Source organism: Sprattus sprattus (assembly GCF_963457725.1).
Source record: "Sprattus sprattus genome assembly, chromosome: 20".
In the NCBI taxonomy this organism is placed as follows: Eukaryota; Metazoa; Chordata; class Actinopteri; order Clupeiformes; family Clupeidae; genus Sprattus; species Sprattus sprattus.
Genome location: NC_137918.1, coordinates 10,651,964 through 10,669,525, shown reverse-complemented (window position 1 = coordinate 10,669,525; position 17,562 = coordinate 10,651,964). Strand labels below are relative to the sequence as shown.

General features: G+C 42.3%; 1 protein-coding gene across 1 annotated transcript in view; it reads left to right on the top strand.

Moving 5' to 3' along the window:
• Positions 1–8,774: 8,774 nt before the first annotated feature.
• Positions 8,775–17,562, top strand: part of zmym4.1 (zinc finger MYM-type containing 4, tandem duplicate 1) — a gene marked incomplete at its 5' end in the record, with an annotated part of 38,415 nt that continues 29,627 nt past the window's right edge. The window contains 7 exons of the mRNA XM_080859169.1: positions 8,775–8,967; positions 9,193–9,286; positions 9,472–9,545; positions 9,805–10,010; positions 12,333–12,445; positions 12,589–12,668; positions 15,833–15,949. Coding sequence (XP_080715295.1) covers positions 8,775–8,967; positions 9,193–9,286; positions 9,472–9,545; positions 9,805–10,010; positions 12,333–12,445; positions 12,589–12,668; positions 15,833–15,949 — 877 coding nt within the window. The remainder of the gene's footprint in view (positions 8,968–9,192; positions 9,287–9,471; positions 9,546–9,804; positions 10,011–12,332; positions 12,446–12,588; positions 12,669–15,832; positions 15,950–17,562) is intronic.

Below are 17,562 nucleotides of genomic sequence, written 5' to 3'. Positions count from 1 at the left end.
ATGAATGATGTTATCACAGCATGTGTAGCTCAAGGTCCTACTATATGGGATAGAAAAACAAACTGGTTAGGTTATTATAAAAAAGCAGAGGTCCAGGCACTGAGCCTTGGGGAACTCCATTACTTTTGTATGACTGGATGACTCATTGTGAACATGTGCAAACTGAAGATGGTCAGAAAGCTAAGACCTAAGCCAGGATAGGGCATAGCCTTTGATTCCAAAATGATATTCAAGTCACTGTAGTAACATATGATGATCTAAAGTGTAGAAAGCAGCACTAAGGTCTAGAAGAACCTGTAGTGAAATGCATCCATGCATCACTGAAACTTTGAACGATGGCAGTGCCAGTGGTGTGATGGGCTCTAAATTCAAAATCAAGGTTTTCAAAAAGTAGAAAGTTGCTTTGTTACCATTTTTTCTAATATTTTGACAGGTAAGGGAGGTTTGAGGCCATTAATTAGCCAGGTTATCAGGATTAAGGTTAGGTGTTTTTAGATGGTTTGATCACTGCTATTTTAAATTAATGTGGTATGTATCCAGAAATGTGAGTTAATTACTTCAAGTAGCGCAATGAAACAGAAACTGTCGATGGTGGCAATAATTTTCATTACGGGGAAAAAGGCCAGTGGAGTAGATGTATCCTGAGTGGGAGAGGCGGGGCATGTGTAGACCTAGGGTTTCTGCAGGCAGATCAGGTGGAGAGACTACAGGAGCATCCCACAGTGGACACAGTCTAGATTAAGAGGGAAAGAGAAAGTGAGTGACTGTGATGTGTACAGGTGCATCTCAAAAAATTAGAATATCAAAAAGTTGATTTATTTCAGTAATTCTATTCAAAAAGTGAAACTCATATATTATATAGATTGTTTACACACAGACTGATCTATTTCAAGTGTTTATTTCTTTAAATGTTCATTGTTATAACTGACAGCTAATGAAAACCCAAAATTCAGTATCTCAGAAAATTAGAATATTGTGAAAATGTTCAAAATTGAAGACCCATGGTGTCACACTCTAATCAGCTAATTAACTCAAAACAACGGCAAAGGCTTCCTGAGCCTTTAAATGGTCTTTCAGTCTAGTTCAGTAGGCTACACAATCATGGGAAAGACTGCTGACTTGACAGTTGTCCAGAAGACAATCATTGACACCCTGCACAAGAAGGGTAAGACACAAAAGGTCATTGCTAAAGAAGCATGCTGTTCACAGAGTTCTGTATCGAAGCACATTAATGGGAAGTTGAATGGAAGGAAAAAATGTGGTAGAAAAAGGTGCACAAGCAACAGGGATAGCCACATCTTTGAGAGGATTGTGAAACAAAGCCCATTCAAGGGAGATTCACAAGGAGTGGACTGCAGCTGGAGTCAGTGCTTCAAGAGCCTACACGCACAGACGTATCCAGGACATGGGCTTCAACTGTCGCATTCCTGTGTCAAGCCACTCTTGAACCAGAGACAACGTCAGAGGCGTCTAACCTGGGCTAAGGACAAAAAGGACTGCACTGTTGCTCAGTGGTCCAAAGTTCTCTTTTCAGATGAAAGTACATTTTGCATTTCATTTGGAAATCAAGGTCCCAGCGTCTGGAGGAAGAGAGGAGAGGCACAGAGTCCAAGTTTCTTGAGGTCCAGTGTAAAGATTTCACAGTCAGTGATGGTTTGGGGTGCCATGTCATCTGCTGGTGTTAGTCCACTGTGTGGTTCAAGGTCAGCGCAGCCATCTCCCAGGAAGTTCTAGAGCACTTTGTGCTTCTCTCTGCTGACCAGCTTTATGGAGATGCAGATTTCATTTTCCATCAGGACTTGGCACCTGCACACACTTCCAAAGGTACCAGTACCTGGTTTAAGGACCACGGTATCCCTGTGCTTGATTGGCCAGCAAACTCGCCTGACCTAAAACCCATAGAGATTCTATAGGGTATTGTGAAAAGGAAGATGCGAGACAACAGACCCAACAACGCAGAAGAGCTGAAGGCCACTATCAGAGCAACATGGTCTTTCATAACACCTGAGCAGTGCCACAGACTGATTGCCTTCATGCCACGCCGCATTGCTGCAGCAATTCATGCAAAAGGAGCCCCAGCCATGTATTGAGTGCTGTACATGTTCATACTTTTCAGTAGTCCAACATTTCTGTGTTAAAAGTCCTTTTTTCTATTGGTATTCAGTAATATTCAAATTTTCTGAGATACTGAATTTTGGGTTTTCATTAGCTGTCAGTTATAATCATCAAATTTAAAAGAAATAATCACTTGAAATATATCAGTCTGTGTGTAAGAATCTATATAAAATATGAGTTTCACTTTTTGAATAGAATTACTGAAATAAATCAACTTTTTGATGATATTCTAATTTATTGAGATGCACCTGTATATGTACTCAATGTTTATGGTGTTGAGGAACAATGTTTTTACAAGCATTGGCGGGCATAGGTCAAACATTTTAATAAGGTTATGTGGTCACTTTATCAAAATGTTTGCCTTAACATAATATGACATAAGAGAGGAAGAGAGAGGCTGTCTGGCATGGTGTTTGGGAATTTTGTGCTATGTCTTGTTGAGTTATGTTTAGTTATGGTTAGCTGACATGGTGCATAGCAAGGGTGTCAGGATACAGCAACACAACTTGCTGGCGACAGCTGCAACAGGGGCTGCATGCTGCACCAGGGATCCGTAAAAGCCCCCCCTACACATTGCAACATGGGCTTCCAATTTCATTGATATTGGGAGAATATTCCATCGACAGAATCTCAGTTTACTGGATGACAATAATATAAATAACATTGAAAGAAGTTCTTTATCGATTGCAATTCAGTTCAGAAAGCCTGTCATGGAAAATGCCCTTTTTCAATCTTGAACAAATTGAAGCATGTTGGCACAGAAGTTCTCATTTCTTTTTCCATTTGTTTGTGGGTGAGTTGGATTGCCATTATTTGGATATCTCCTCCCTCGTGCTGTGACCCAGCATTTGTTGTCTGCCCAAGGTCATGCTTGTGTGTTTCCTCTTGTTTGATCACTCTTGTATCCTGTTGCCTGGCTGTCAGGCCTGGCACTGATCCACTCGTGGCTGGCACTAAGGCTGCCTCTAAGGGAGCTGGAGGTGCCAGGTCCACGGGTCAGGTTCGTTGTGCCTGACCTGCAACACTCCTGGGCACTGAGCTGGTGCTGGATTGGGTTACAGCCACAGATTCGACCCACTTAACCATCTTCATTGGACAAAACAGAGAAAACCCGGCCAAGTGGACTTGCAGTGGGTGAGCTCAGAACTGCAGGGGATTCTTATGGGGAATCAGAGCAGATCTTTGAATTGTCTAAGAAGAAAAAAAAGTATGCTTAAATTAAGTAAGAATTTGTCTCTGAACTGGAGATGTGTTGCAGCAAAGCATTGTCAACAGAAAACAGATGCAACATGGTTAGTCCTTTCTAAGACACAAGTGTTTTTTGAAAAACAATATCGTCTCAGAGATAAAGGTTCAGGAGAGATTTCTGAACTTCATCCATCTGTTAAATAAAACATTTTTGTACAGGGGTTGTATTAAATGCTACAGACATATGTACCTTTACACATCCTACTGCTGTCTTGATGTTTGAGTCACATTTCATGAGGTAAAACGTGAATTTAATCAACCAAACATTGGCCTTTGTATAGAGGCCAGCCCCCGATAAGCCACTCACAGGATGTGTTTAAGTGTGTGTCTGTGTATCATGTGTCTGATGGCACCTGTGGCTCTATGGCTACACTCATCCCGTGGGTGCCACCTGGCCGGGTCACTGTAAGCTGTCCTCTGCAGTGTGGGAGGTAGAGGGAGAAGGCAGGACATAAGGAGAGAAGGAAAAGAAGGAAAGAACGATTGAAAGGTGGAGGTGCAGGGAAAGATGGAGAGGTAAGGATAAAGGGGCTGAAACAGTTAGAGCGATGGGGAGAGAAAAAAGAAAAAGATGTTGAGAGTTCTCAATGGGCTGGACGGCTGCATATTTAATGCTCATGAATCATTGAGGCCTCACTTGTCCACCAGCTCCAGACGGACTGCACATGCGTACACACACACACACACACATACACTCTCTCTCTTCCTCGTGCTTAGGTAAAGCTCGGCTCAGTCATGAGCACCAATGGCTCTGTTCTGGACACAGAAATTGTGAGGCAGCAACGGATTCTTCAGCATAGCAGGGCTCGGGCGCACTCATACCTGCTATCCCGATCCTTGCCCCCTCTGCCACCCCCCAGCACTCCTCGGATCAGGGAGACTGTCCACCTTCCTACCCTGGCCTCCCACAAACCCTCACTCAAGATGCAGGATGCCCCCACAGTATCACTCAGGTAAGAGGACACCTGCAGCTGCCATCCACTCAGACCTGGGAGAATGCAGACTACAGACATGCTAACGAGTAATGAAGGCTCAGGCAAAATTCACTGCATGGTAGTGGTCATGGTTTGTTGTTTACTGAGTGTTTGAACGTCTATGGTAGTTAGGAGGACCAGATGAGTGTTTGAATGTCTATGATATTAAGGGTGAACAGATGAGTGTTTGAATGTCTATGATATTAAGGGTGACCAGATGAGTGTTTGAATGTCTGTGATATTAAGGGTGATCAGATGAGTGTTTGAATGTCTATGATATTAAGGGTGACCAGATGAGTGTTTGAATGTCTATGATAGTTAGGGTGACCAGATGAGTGTTTGAATGTCTGTGATATTAAGGGTGATCAGATGAGTGTTTGAATGTCTATGATATTAAGGGTGACCAGATGAGTGTTTGAATGTCTGTGATATTAAGGGTGATCAGATGAGTGTTTGAATGTCTATGATATTAAGGGTGACCAGATGAGTGTTTGAATGTCTATGATAGTTAGGGTGACCAGATGAATGTTTGAATGTCTATGATAGTGAGCGTGACCGGATGCAATCAAACCAAAAGTAGGATGAAAAGTGAGTTTGTGTGGGACATTGAGATGAGAGGCAGCAGAAAACAGAATCTGTCACTGAACTATATTGTCTTAAAGTTTCACTTTGTTGCATTTGTATGAGCCAGGTTGCTTCTTTTGGCACTGTGTTATGAAATCGATTTGAAACTATGCCGAAGCGACAGAAGTGGCTCATGTGCCGGGCACGTAAAAGAATACATCCCTGCATTCCTTTTATCTTATTATATTTAAAACAAAACGACCAACAAAAATGCAGGACCAATGGTCAAAATGCTATGGAGTATAACGCAAAGTAAGACACATGGTCACCCTAATGATAGTCTGTGTGAGGTTACTAGATTTTCTGTTGGTGATGCCTTTAGTACCACTGATGACAAAATTACTCAAATAAATCACAAATTGCATCCACTATTTATTTGCTTTTACCTAAATCCATTTTCCAACATTAGCTGCTCTTTGTTTCATTCATCCTACCATCAAAAAGATGAAATACTGTGTATCATTTCAATATGAAAGTGATTTGTGTCTATTCTCTGAACAATCCACACATATATTTGTAAGTGTATTGGTCTGCGGAGTTGACTAACTACCCTACACTTTAGTGTTCAGTGGTTTAGTCTAGTCTTTATATAATAACTGTAAGGTTATTCAATTTTGAATCATTTGACATTTAAGTGATATTGTAGAGGGGTGTACTTACTTATGTTGTATACATTTGAGTATAAACTAATGGTTGACCCTATTGTGTGTGTTTTCTGTCCTTAGCAGAACATATGTTTTATCTAGTCCAAATAAAAACGTTCTCTGTCCTCTCCCGTGAACAGCATCAGCGAACCCTCTCTCTTCACCTCTGAGCCCAAGGTTACCCGGCTTGACAGGTTTCCACAGAGATGCCGCCCCCCTACCCGTAAACGTACACCCCAATTGCCACTCTGCAGGTTACGTGATCCAGATGGGAGGAGACAGAGCAGCGGACCCACCTACACTCACTTCTCCTATCCAATCAGACCAGTCGTGAAGCTCTCCCCAACCCCATCCCGGAGCCAGTCAACATCCACGACTCAACTGGGTGTTCGGCGACTGGTGTTGGCGTCCCCTCTGCCCTTAGGTGTGCCCCAGGGACCTCTGTCCGTGAGGGGGACCCCCTGTCTGCCTGCCCCTCCTGCCCAGTCTGCACACGGCCGTGCCCAGCTCCATGTTTTCCTCCCCACAGAGGCTGTCCCCCCAGAGGAGGTTGACAGTGAATCGGTAGACGAGGGTTTTATGGACGAGCTGGACAGTAAGATCTCCTCTCTGAGGATCCAGCAGGGGGCACTAAAAACACCAGTGCAATGACTGGGCACACAAACCAAACTCAGTCACATTTACGTACACACATGCATTCAGACACTAACAATGCTAACATTTATTCACACTTAAAAATGCACCAAACACTCTCTCACGTGGACAACCTAATACCTACAGATTTACTGACTAACACACCGTCTGAAGATCTGCCTGTCAGAGTCTTAGCCAAGTGTGATGATGGTGATGGTTGAACACATGGGTGCACGAGGGTTGGATGGATTTCTTTCACACTTGTTACCTTCCACCAGCATGTCTTACTCTTATTGACGACCGGTATTGCTGGATTACATGGTCGCTGCACTTATTTACCTTATGTACTTATGTATCATCTCACTCATTTGAAATGTTTTTCAGTATTACAGTGATTGTTGAAGATATTTGAACAATAGTAATTACTTGCTTATTGGTTCAGGATTTATTCATATTCTTTGTTGACCTGGGTTTGTGTTTGATGTCAGTTATTGTGTATGTTACTGTGTTGAAGAGAAAAGAAGGTAGAACAACACTGTGATTTGCAAATGTAACTGATTCCTTTTTGAACAGCACGCCTGGACTAACCTGCAGCTGAGAAATCTCAGTCTCTGCTACCTAAATATTTTCTATACTCTACATTTTGGGCACAGGGTGATTGACTTTATTGATGTAGTCACTCTGCAAGAAGATCTCCGACTTTAGTGAGGTATGATATTTGACAATAAGAGAATGTCGAAATTCACAAGAACAAAGGTAAACATAATTGTAACAACAACAAATAAAAGGAAAATGAGTGGAATAGCACTTTAATATACATTTATTTTGGCGCAAACCTGGTCTTTTTTTATTTTTATTTTTTACATATGACTAGACGACCTTAGAATCCCCCAAATTGTATGCTGCTGGGAGGCTGGTCTCAGGCCCATTGTTGGCCGTGGATCAGGCCGGGAACCGTAGGGTGCCCTTGAGCAAGGCTCCTAACCCCGATCACTGCTCCCCGGGCGCCGCCGAAGGCAGCTCACTGCTCCGGGTTAGTGTGTAACTGCACTTCACTGTGTGTGTGTCACTTCCCTGGATGGGTCAAATGCAGAGGTGGAATTCAGAGTGTGTGTGTCTACACCACCTCTGCCATAGAGTCACTTTCACTATGTACACACCTTGATGGCAATGGGGTGTTGAAACGCAATGCCAGTAGATTTTAGAGAATGGCGTACACAGACTTTTGCTCAATCTGGCATCCCCAGTAGGTCTTGGACAGCTGACATGTTCTGTCCCCAACCCCTAGTTGCTTCTAAGAAGTTGCATGCCTCTGAGATGGCTTTTCAAGTGGAGCAAAGATTACATTCTTGAGCATAGCAATAAGTATATAGTCCCTCTGAATGCTTTTGTCTGATGAAGCTGGCACACCTCTACTCCATCATAGGATTGAGCTGCAGATGTAAGGAATCCTATTCCAGGTCTCTCAAGTTGCTTCTCTATGAGAAGAAAATCAGTAATGGAGCTAGCATCAAATCATTTCAGATGGGAAAATCCAAGTAATCTCTCTTTCATCAATCTTATGGACCAACGTGTCGCACACACAATGCAAGCTGCTCCAAAATGATGATTCCTTGCTTTATCCACCATAACTGAGGGTTACATATTACGTATGATGAAAGGATCAAACTTTTCGAGAAGCTGCACGAACTCCATAAAATGTTCCTTTCACTATGTTGTAATGATCTTTTTTTATTGGCCAAACACACTGAATGGTAAACATTGATGCTGGACCTGCCTTGGTCCTGTGTCTGCACTCCAAAAGTCCTCAGATGGGATATTTGGTGTTCTCCTATGTTATGCTCTCTCATCAGTGTCTGTTCATCTCCTTGCCTTTCCTAACCTCCTTCTCTATTTCCTGTTCTTTATTCCTCCACTGTTCTGTCTGAGTCATCTGTAATAATTGTTTCAGTAGTAGATACAAAAAAAGACATGGTCAAATCTCCAGCATCAATATAAGTGTGCTAATAGAACATACTGTATACATATCCTTAAAAATATAGCTGTTGGCGAACACTGAGAATAGTATTAAAAGAAAACTTTAAAATGGGAAATGACAGAGAGGAAACATTATTTTGGAACCAACAGCTTCTCTGCAGGTAATCAGACAATTTATTTTTCCCATTGAAGTTTGCAACTGACGTGTAAACGGGAGATCTTGTGGAATTGTGTTCCTTATTGTTGTTTACAGTGGATAGAGTTAAAGTTCCCCTTTATTTTTCATTAAAATTAACATGATGACTGACGACATAAATTCAAGTGTTCATTTATCAAATAATTGTTGGGATACATTCAACAGGTCAGCATTGCAGTGAATACACATGAAATCAGTGTTGAGTGTTTTCCGCACATCTTTACCATCAGCCTAGAGCCTACAGCTATGACCCTTTTATGGACTACGTCACGCATAGTAGGCGCGCGCATTTTGGATGCAAGCGCAATTTCATCCATCGTTAGTGGTCAGTGCAAGTGGGTTTTGGATAAATTGTTCAACAAAATGTCTTGTTGTGTTGTGGGATGCCGAAACAGGTCATCTCAAATAAAAGGTCTCCATTTTTACCGCATTCCATCGGGGAAAAGACCGTTTAACGCAAACAGGCGAAGATTGTGGCTTCAAGCTATAAAACGAGTGGACTGGACTGAAGATCTTATTAAAAATGCACGAATATGTGGGGCACATTTTATATCCGGTAAGTTAATTCTGTGTATGTAAGCTAACTTAAAAGTTTGCTGATTAATCTGATATAATTTAGTTGGACGAAACGGCTCCGGAGCTTGCTAATGTTATCCATAGCTAACTTATATTAGCCTTGCAACTTTAGGTTAACTTAGTTCATCGCTAGCCAGTTCATAGTACATTCATGATTCATTGCATACGATGATCGTGGGTTAAATCTGTTTGTAATTACTCTCAGGAGAAGCCTCAATGAACTATGAAAGCCCCGACTTTGTCCCTTCGGTGTTTGAGTACTCTAAATCAAGACAGAGACCTGATGCTAAATTGAAGAGGTAAGGCATGTTGGCTCTTGATAAGTTAGCAGCCAACAATACCTCCAACCTAGAGATGTTACCTTATGGCATCATAGCTAGCTAGCTAAGGTAACATCACCTGCTCTAGGTTGCCAGCTTTGAGATAAATCGCAGTCAGTGTCGTTACATTTTTTACTTCTATCATGTGCAATCTAATCTTACAGATTTCAAAGGAATAAACAGCGATCTAAGAGATCTGTTAAATCACCTCCCCCATTGACTGCAGAGCCTTGCCCTGGTGAGAACACCCTTTTTGCTTCCAGAATGTTTGTGCACTCTACTTCACGTGAGCATTGTTTACCAACTGCGAAAGGGAAATAAGAGTGATAAAAGGTTTTCGGTGCTACTGTTGCAAAAATCACAGAAGTATTTCTAACATTTTAAAACTATTCAGGCATTATAGTATAAGGAAACACGTTATCACGTTTGTTATGTTTTAGTTATTAAAATCCTACCTTAGCAACCGTTACTAAGAAAAAAGACTGTCAAACTTTTAGGTCCAAGCAACATGGTGAAACGGTGTGCCTACGGGACTTGTAAATCGGACACAAGGTACCCTGAGAGATTAGAGGGAGGCGTCGTTTTTATCGCATTTCCAAAGCCGAAAACACAGGAGGAAAGGTGCCGACTGTGGATTAAACAGTGTGGGAGACCCCAACTCAATATATCGAAAATCACCAAGGACACATATGTCTGCTCCAAGGTAAGTAAAGCTGCTCGCAGCTAGCTAGAGATATATGCTAAATAAGATATGTTAGTTGAGAGAACATCCCCAAACAGTTATGGCTTATTGCGACTAGTAGTATTACCTAGCCTGACGATGTCATACTCATAATTCTAGTCAGAATATGAGTCTGAGTCTGCTCCATTGAGCTGTGATTATGGGCCGTGTTTCAACGAACCAGGAAAGAAAATGCCCCTTTGCTCAATTCGCCCTTCCGCGACCAAACCCCCAAAACGGTAACTGATCAATCATAGCATAGCAACGGTTACTAAGCTCGGGACCTCAGTCAAGCGAGCCATTTTGATGAATGGAAGTCTACGAGAGAGACGTCTGCTGAGAAGAGAAAATGAAACGTTGCGCTTATGGAGTGTGTAAGTCTGACAGCCGATATCCAAAAAGGCTGGAGGGAGGGGTACAATTTTATCCCTTCCCGAAACCCAAGACCCAGAGAGAGAAATGCCTGCTGTGGATCAAACAATGTGGACGACCCCCCCATCAGCTGAATGTCAGCAACATAAACAGAAGCACCTACGTTTGTTCCAAGGTAAGAAGCTAGGTCGCTAAAATCTGCCCACTGCATCGAAAACGTGAGAAACCCCTTGCTTAAAATACGATTCAGTTTTACCACCTTACATGTTTGCGTAGCGGCGACTGTGTAGATAATAGAACACATAAATATAGATGGAATTAACCTGTTAGCCTTAGCATAACTGCCTCTTACATTGGGACCTGTAGGCTTTGCCCTCTATCCGGAACTCATTTGTCTGTCTACAAACACGGCATGTAATATCGTGGATGTAGCCTTCATAAGCATATTGCAGACACTTTTGCCTGCTTCGATCTGAGATCTTGCCGTTTTTCCCAAAATTGCTTGTGATTTCTTTGGGTAGAGAGCTGAAATTGATACGGTTGAAAACATGTTGCCACGCCATTCATACCAATGCTGAGAACCTGGGAAACGTGAATGCTTGACTGATATAGCACCCGTTGTTAAGGGGGGCGGAGTTTGCGGAAGGGTGAATTGGATACCTAGAACTAATCAGAGCAACGTAGTATGACCATCTGATACATTAAACTTTTACCGGATCCCGTAGGAAGGACGGCAAAAACATCTTTACGATCTACGAATGCCTTGATTGCGTTTCTTTGTTCCTCTTTCAAAGTTAAGGGGCTGTCGAGGTCTTCTAAAACCGACTCAATGGCAGAATCTACACATATTAGCTCTCCAGCGGCAGCTGTCGCTGCCAAATGTGAGTCCCTGCCTGATGTGAGTCCGCATGCGTCACTTTGCGACACTTTTGTAGTACAACGAGCCAGGTAATGCTGGTGGTGTACAGCATGAAGTGGAATGACAAGCGCATTTGTTTACGTTTGAAATCCACCAAGGTTTATGATGTTAAGCTTCATGTTTATTGAATTATTAGTTAAGCAGTGCATTCATTACTAGTAACAGTAATACAACATAGCCCCATATGTTGACGTTGAGCCTTATGCTGTTAACCGTTTACAACACAATTAAATATAACATTAAATGTACCGGTGTTATGCGTTAAAACCAGCCCCATATGTTGACGTTGAGCCTTAGCTGTTCACCGTTTACAACACAATTAAATATAACAGTAAATATACCCACATTATGCGTGAAGACTAGCCCCATATGTCGATGTTAGGCCTTATGCTGTAAACCGTTGACAAAATTATAAAACACTATGTTAAATAAACCTACATTATGCGTTATAAGAAGCCAGATACGTTGATATTGAACCATGTATGAGCATGCGCGTCTTGGATAGTTTGCTCCTGAGCCTTCTGCCGTAAACCGTTTGTGTTTGCGCATGCAGACTCACATCAGGCAGGGACTCACATTTGGCAGCGACAGCAGCCATGTTTGTTGAACACGAATTTGAACTGAGCGCTCTTTGGTGACGTGGTTGATTACGTTACTGTTGTTACTGTTCATCATCTGTCGATCATCGTATAAAGCCCGCCCTGGCACTTTGATTGGCTGTACTGTTTTCTACCAGGAAAATTTCTCCTCAACGGTCGCAGAGCCAGACCGAACTTCCCGACCAATTTTTTTTGTAGGCGGGGTTCGGGCTGGTATCCAGTATTACCACTACTAGTGCAAGTATTACCACTACTAGTGCATAACTTGTCTCTCCAACAAATGTGTTAATGTTACCGACTGTAAAAGTGCACGCTGAGCTAGCTAGCAAACGCCAGCAAGTTGCCAAACTGTATCAATATTGAACAAAACCCACCAAAAGGCCAGCATGAATTTGTTTGTTTTAATCTTTTTAGCATTTTGTGAATGGGCAACCCACTCCTGAGAATCCCAACCCTGTGCTTGCTGTTCAAGTGCCTGGCCAGACAAGGCGAGAACAAGGAGGCTGTCGGAAGCCAACAACAAAACGGTATGAGATTAATAATAGCAACATAGCCTGTGATTTTGAAGTGCCATGTTTTATTCTGCTTGGTAACACATTTCATGAACAATGTAATTAATCTATTTAGTACAATCCATATAAAAGTAATACAACAGATTGTTGTTGTACAGATGCAGATTAAGTTTGCAAGATGCCTCCACCTCCAACACCATTGAGGCAGAAGAGATTCTACAATGGGTTGTTGGCAGTGGTGAGTGATTTTTAAATTAACGTAAAGTAGTGTTTTAAAAAAAAAAAAACTCAAACTTGCTTTTCATCTGCTCCTTTTGCTAAATTTACGTGAATCCTCTCAAGGTGGTAGTGTTCAGCACATCTAACAAATAAATCACACCATGGCACTCCTGTCTGTGAGCCTAAGCTGCCCCATAACTTGGTAATAGTTAGTGTGACACTCTTTTTTAGCTTGTAGCTTCCATCTGTCTGTATTGAAAAGTTTTGGCATTTTGTGATGCTGTCCTTAGATGGGCACTTTATTTCTAAAAGCCCATATTGTGGGCTTTCACTCCCTATTTGTTCTATGACGTCATGATCAGGTGACGTTCCAAGGTGTGGGGCATGGGGGTTGACAACAAAACTACAAGGATGCACTTGATTCTTGGTGTACTGTGGTGCTGCAATGGGTTCCAGTTCCACACCTCTTTCATTGCCTTTGTCTGTACTGTACTATGTGACACTCTTAAGGCTTGCAGCCAGACTTCCGTGCTCAGCTCTCCTTGAGCAGATTCTTTTGAGACTTGTATGGTTTTACTTCGATTATTGTTGTGTCCCCTTTGTTGTTGATCTTAATGTTTTGGATATATCCTTACATTGAATATTGCAGTCCCTTTTGCCTTGATCTGGAGGATATCGTGGAGGTGAGGTATTACTCCAAAAAGAATCACTTGCACTGATAAATATAGCGCTGGTCCCCATCCACGCCATGGCTTTTAGGTTGACAGTCCTGGGAGCTTGACGGACATAGCTACAGTAACTAAGGGGGCAACTAATTGATTGACAGACTTTACTGGAAGAGACCAGCTGCAGTACCCATTCTCGTCCATTACGTGGAGTAGCTGAGTGTGTAGTTGGATTTGCCAGGCAACTTAGTTTGTTACTGTAAAATGTAATGGTTTTGACAGTCATATCTTGTTGTGCTATTGGTTGTGCTATAGCAGATCCTCTGTGAAAATGTCTTCTGTTTTTTCGGAGAGTCTAATGTTTCAATAATTACTGGGCAAACTGGCAACATTTATAACCAGCGGTGCAGTGCAAGTTAGTCCAGTATATATCATGCAAGTCAGTGCTGTGCAGCACCGGATTAAGTGGCACGAGCCCTCAAATGAAAATGTTTTCACTAACCTTGGGTACGGTTAAGCTCAAAGCGGTGTGCACAGGTTTTGCTGCTACAGTTTCGGGGGTTGAACTACATCTTTCCTCAAAACCTTGTGCAACCATAGACAGGTTAAATAGTCTGACCTATAGTATCATCTTCAACCTCTTTTGAAAACGTCATTAGGTCAAGGGAAGGTGTGAAGTAGAATCTGACTGCACTTACACCAGGCTCCGAATTATTTGAAGGTCGATGTTGTTGTTGTGGGCTACGCTGTACGGTTGTTGTTTGGGTTGTTGTTGCTGCATCAAAGAATTATGGGACAGTACTATCTTCTTTCCTTTAGTAGGAAGGATGCTCCGGTGTACCAAATGCTAAAGGACATACAAAAAGAATAATGGAAGCACCTTTCCTGAACATTTAGAGAATTCGACCAACTTTGTCATGGCTGACTTTTCCTCAGTCCTTTTGAATTCTACTTCACCTTTTCTACTTCATCTTTCCTTGACCTCATGACGTTTTCCATTGAGGTCAAGGAAATGGGTAAGGAAAAGACAACTGTGGTGGTAAGAAAATCCAACTTCCCTTACACTAGGCTAATTATTAAGCAAAGGCGGATGTTATTAACGTGGGTCACACTGACTGGTTGTTGATGGGCTTGTTGTTGCTGCTGCAAGGAATTGTGTGGCAATATTATCTTATTTCCTTTCCTGAAAGATGGTCTGGTGTATCCTCTGCTAAAGGAGTTGTGAAAGGAAGTACTGCAGCACCTTTCCCAGCTTATAGAGAATGTGAAGTATGGCAGTTTTTACATTTTGCCTTGCCGGGCCACATGAAAACAGAATGCTCCTGGTGGTAGATGTATACAGCACTTGGCCTGAGGTGGCCATCATGAGGTCAACCACAACAGAGAAGATCATTTAGAAACTGGGTAAAAATGTTCAGCCATTTTGTGTGTCCAGAGCAGCTGGTAAGTGACAATTGGCCCCAATTAGTTTCTGAAGCGATGCACACATTACTCCAAATATAATAAATGTAAATGGGGTACCACACATATGGTCAGTACCCTACCATCCATCCACAAACAGCCTAGCTGGGAGGTTTGTGCAGACATTGAAACACTGTCTAAAGGCATTGGTGGGTCAGGAAAGTCTTCACCAACAACTACACAACTTCCTCTTGACTGACCAAAACAGGCGAGGGTATGTGATGACGCCACAGCGGCCAGTTGCTTACAAGTAAGTTAACTACGTTCAACAGTCAGAGTTCCCAGGGGACGATGTCCTGAACCCAAAGGGTACTTCAGAGGTCATGCCCTACTCAAAATAACCCAGTTATGGTTTTCCAAGACAACTTTGCAATGCTGTGTGATTGTGCAATCACACTAATTATAAAATAATTATCAACCACAGACTGGGAGGCGGTTGAACATGGATGAGTGTAATAGCTCTAAAATGCATCTGGATAACACTCATTCTGTGATGTCACAACATGAAGGCAGTCAGATGCGCAAGTCTATGATGCCAATTATGGTATGGTGAAAACATTCAGCGGAAACATTCGCATTTCGAATAATATCCTACTTTGACAAATTTTTAGAGGTATCACTTTTGGATACACATTAGACTACACTACACTCCATTGTATTACCTACTCCAGAAAAATAGGCCTGTTTTAAATGCATGTAGCCCCCTATCCACAAGTTTCCTGAGGTGGTTGCTGGGTAAACATTTGTGGGTGATACTTCCGGTGGAGGCTAATCACATCGCTGCTGTTCCTGGTTAATATTATGTCTTATAAAAGCTCGGGAACAACGTGTGCCGTTCGCGGGTGTACTCACAACCGGACAAAACTAAACAATTGGTTGAAATCGGAGTGTTTTGACCACAAGCCAAAAAAGAAAATAGAGTGTTCGTGCCCGAAATGGTACAGCTTTCACCCAGTGCCCAAAGACGACGAGGCTAAAAGAAATTGGCTGAAAAACCTAAACTTAAAACGTCCTCCGAAATATGTTTATGTCTGTTCGTTTCATTTTGTGGACAAAGCGCCAACTGAGGAAAACCCGTACCCAACGCTTTATCTGGGTTATGAGAAGCCACCTGAGAAGACGCGACGAAGAGTCGTCAGGATGATCGTTGACAGTCAAGTTGCAACAACAACAGGTAGGCTTGACGGCTACATTTGGTATTGACGCTAGATATTTTAAACGCAACATTACGTTAGAAATCAATATACTCACGGTGTTAAAGGGCTCCCTGATTTTCTGCGCTTAAACATGTCTTAAGTTATGTTTACACAGGGCACACAGGGATTAAAAACATTGACTAGATCTATGCTGCAGGAGCGTCCTAGCCCTGCAATACACGAACAGCCTGCTGTTTGTATCACTCCTGATTTTTATCCCAATACCCAGGCCTTATCATGGGTTGTTTTAGGAGTCTGACTTGGCTCTATTTCAGCTTCCAAGTAGACTAGGTCTTCTGTGATCTCTTTTAGCCACATTCGCCTGGTTTCTCGCTGTGTTAATACTGGTAAGCTTCTGAGCTTTTTAGGTTCATCTGTGTGCCTTACCATCGCAAGATACAGACTCAACAAAGTACTAAAAAAAGCTGCTGTATGTTATCCTAGGCCATTTTTTTAAACTTCGTCTTCCCATCCAGTTACTGCGGAGGGCACATGTATTATTTACATTGCCGTTTTTTAACTCGGCGAGGTTGTGTTCCCACATTGTAGAATGAATGAATGAATGACAGACGGCGATTGTTAACGTAGGTCTCGTAGCAACCGGAAGTGAAGCCACATTCACGCGGAGCACTATAGGGCGGTGGACATTTGTGAACAGCCTGTCTATGTCAATTAATAAACTTTGTTATGGCTCCAAAATGAAATGCTGTCTGCACTAACATTTGAACAGGCTTGCCTCGGTCAAGCAAGGGCTACTTTTCTGTGAGCCACATTCAAGCGTACAATTTGATGGTTCCAAGTGAGGTTGCTGGCCTGTTTGTGCTAGAGCAGAGACGGCTCAATGCCAAATATATACAAGGTAACGCATGCGCGATAGGCCGCAAGGTGAAGCACGAAAAGTGCTTTAGAAAATGAATCCCGTTCCACTCACTGGCATCTACACAATCTTTAGCTTATAAAAAAGAACGAGTCGTGGTTAGTTACCAAAAAAAAGTTCGTCGCTGATTTTCCAGTCGATTGTCTATATGGCTTTGTTTTATACAGAATTAGAGACTTCAGAGCGTAATAAGATTTTTGTCGGGAGCCGTGCAACGGTTCGACACGTGATCATGCTACACCAATGAGAAGGCTGCTTTTTGACAACAGAATGGAAAAATGGCGGCTCCCGTGCGGTTAGAAACATCGTTAAAGATAGAGGAAAACACTTGAACATCCTCAAAATTGGGCTAAATTAATTCTAATTAGTGCTGTATACATAGCCGCGTCCAAGAAGAACAATGAGGCAAATATACGATAATGTTATTTTTATGTTAAGTCATTTAGATCAAGTTTGACATACATGGGCATACACATTACTGACGATCTTACATGGACTGTGAACACCCAGCACACCGAAGAAATCAAGGCAAAGACTGTACTTCCTACGTCAGCTAAGGTGATCTTAACTATGAGAAATCATAGGCTTAGATGATACACAAACAATTCCATGCAACATTGTAAGAAGTCATCACAGAAATACAATAATCATCCCAACTTTAGAAATCCAGGGAGGGGGTTGACTTTTCCTCATTGATCTGGAGCACTCACACCT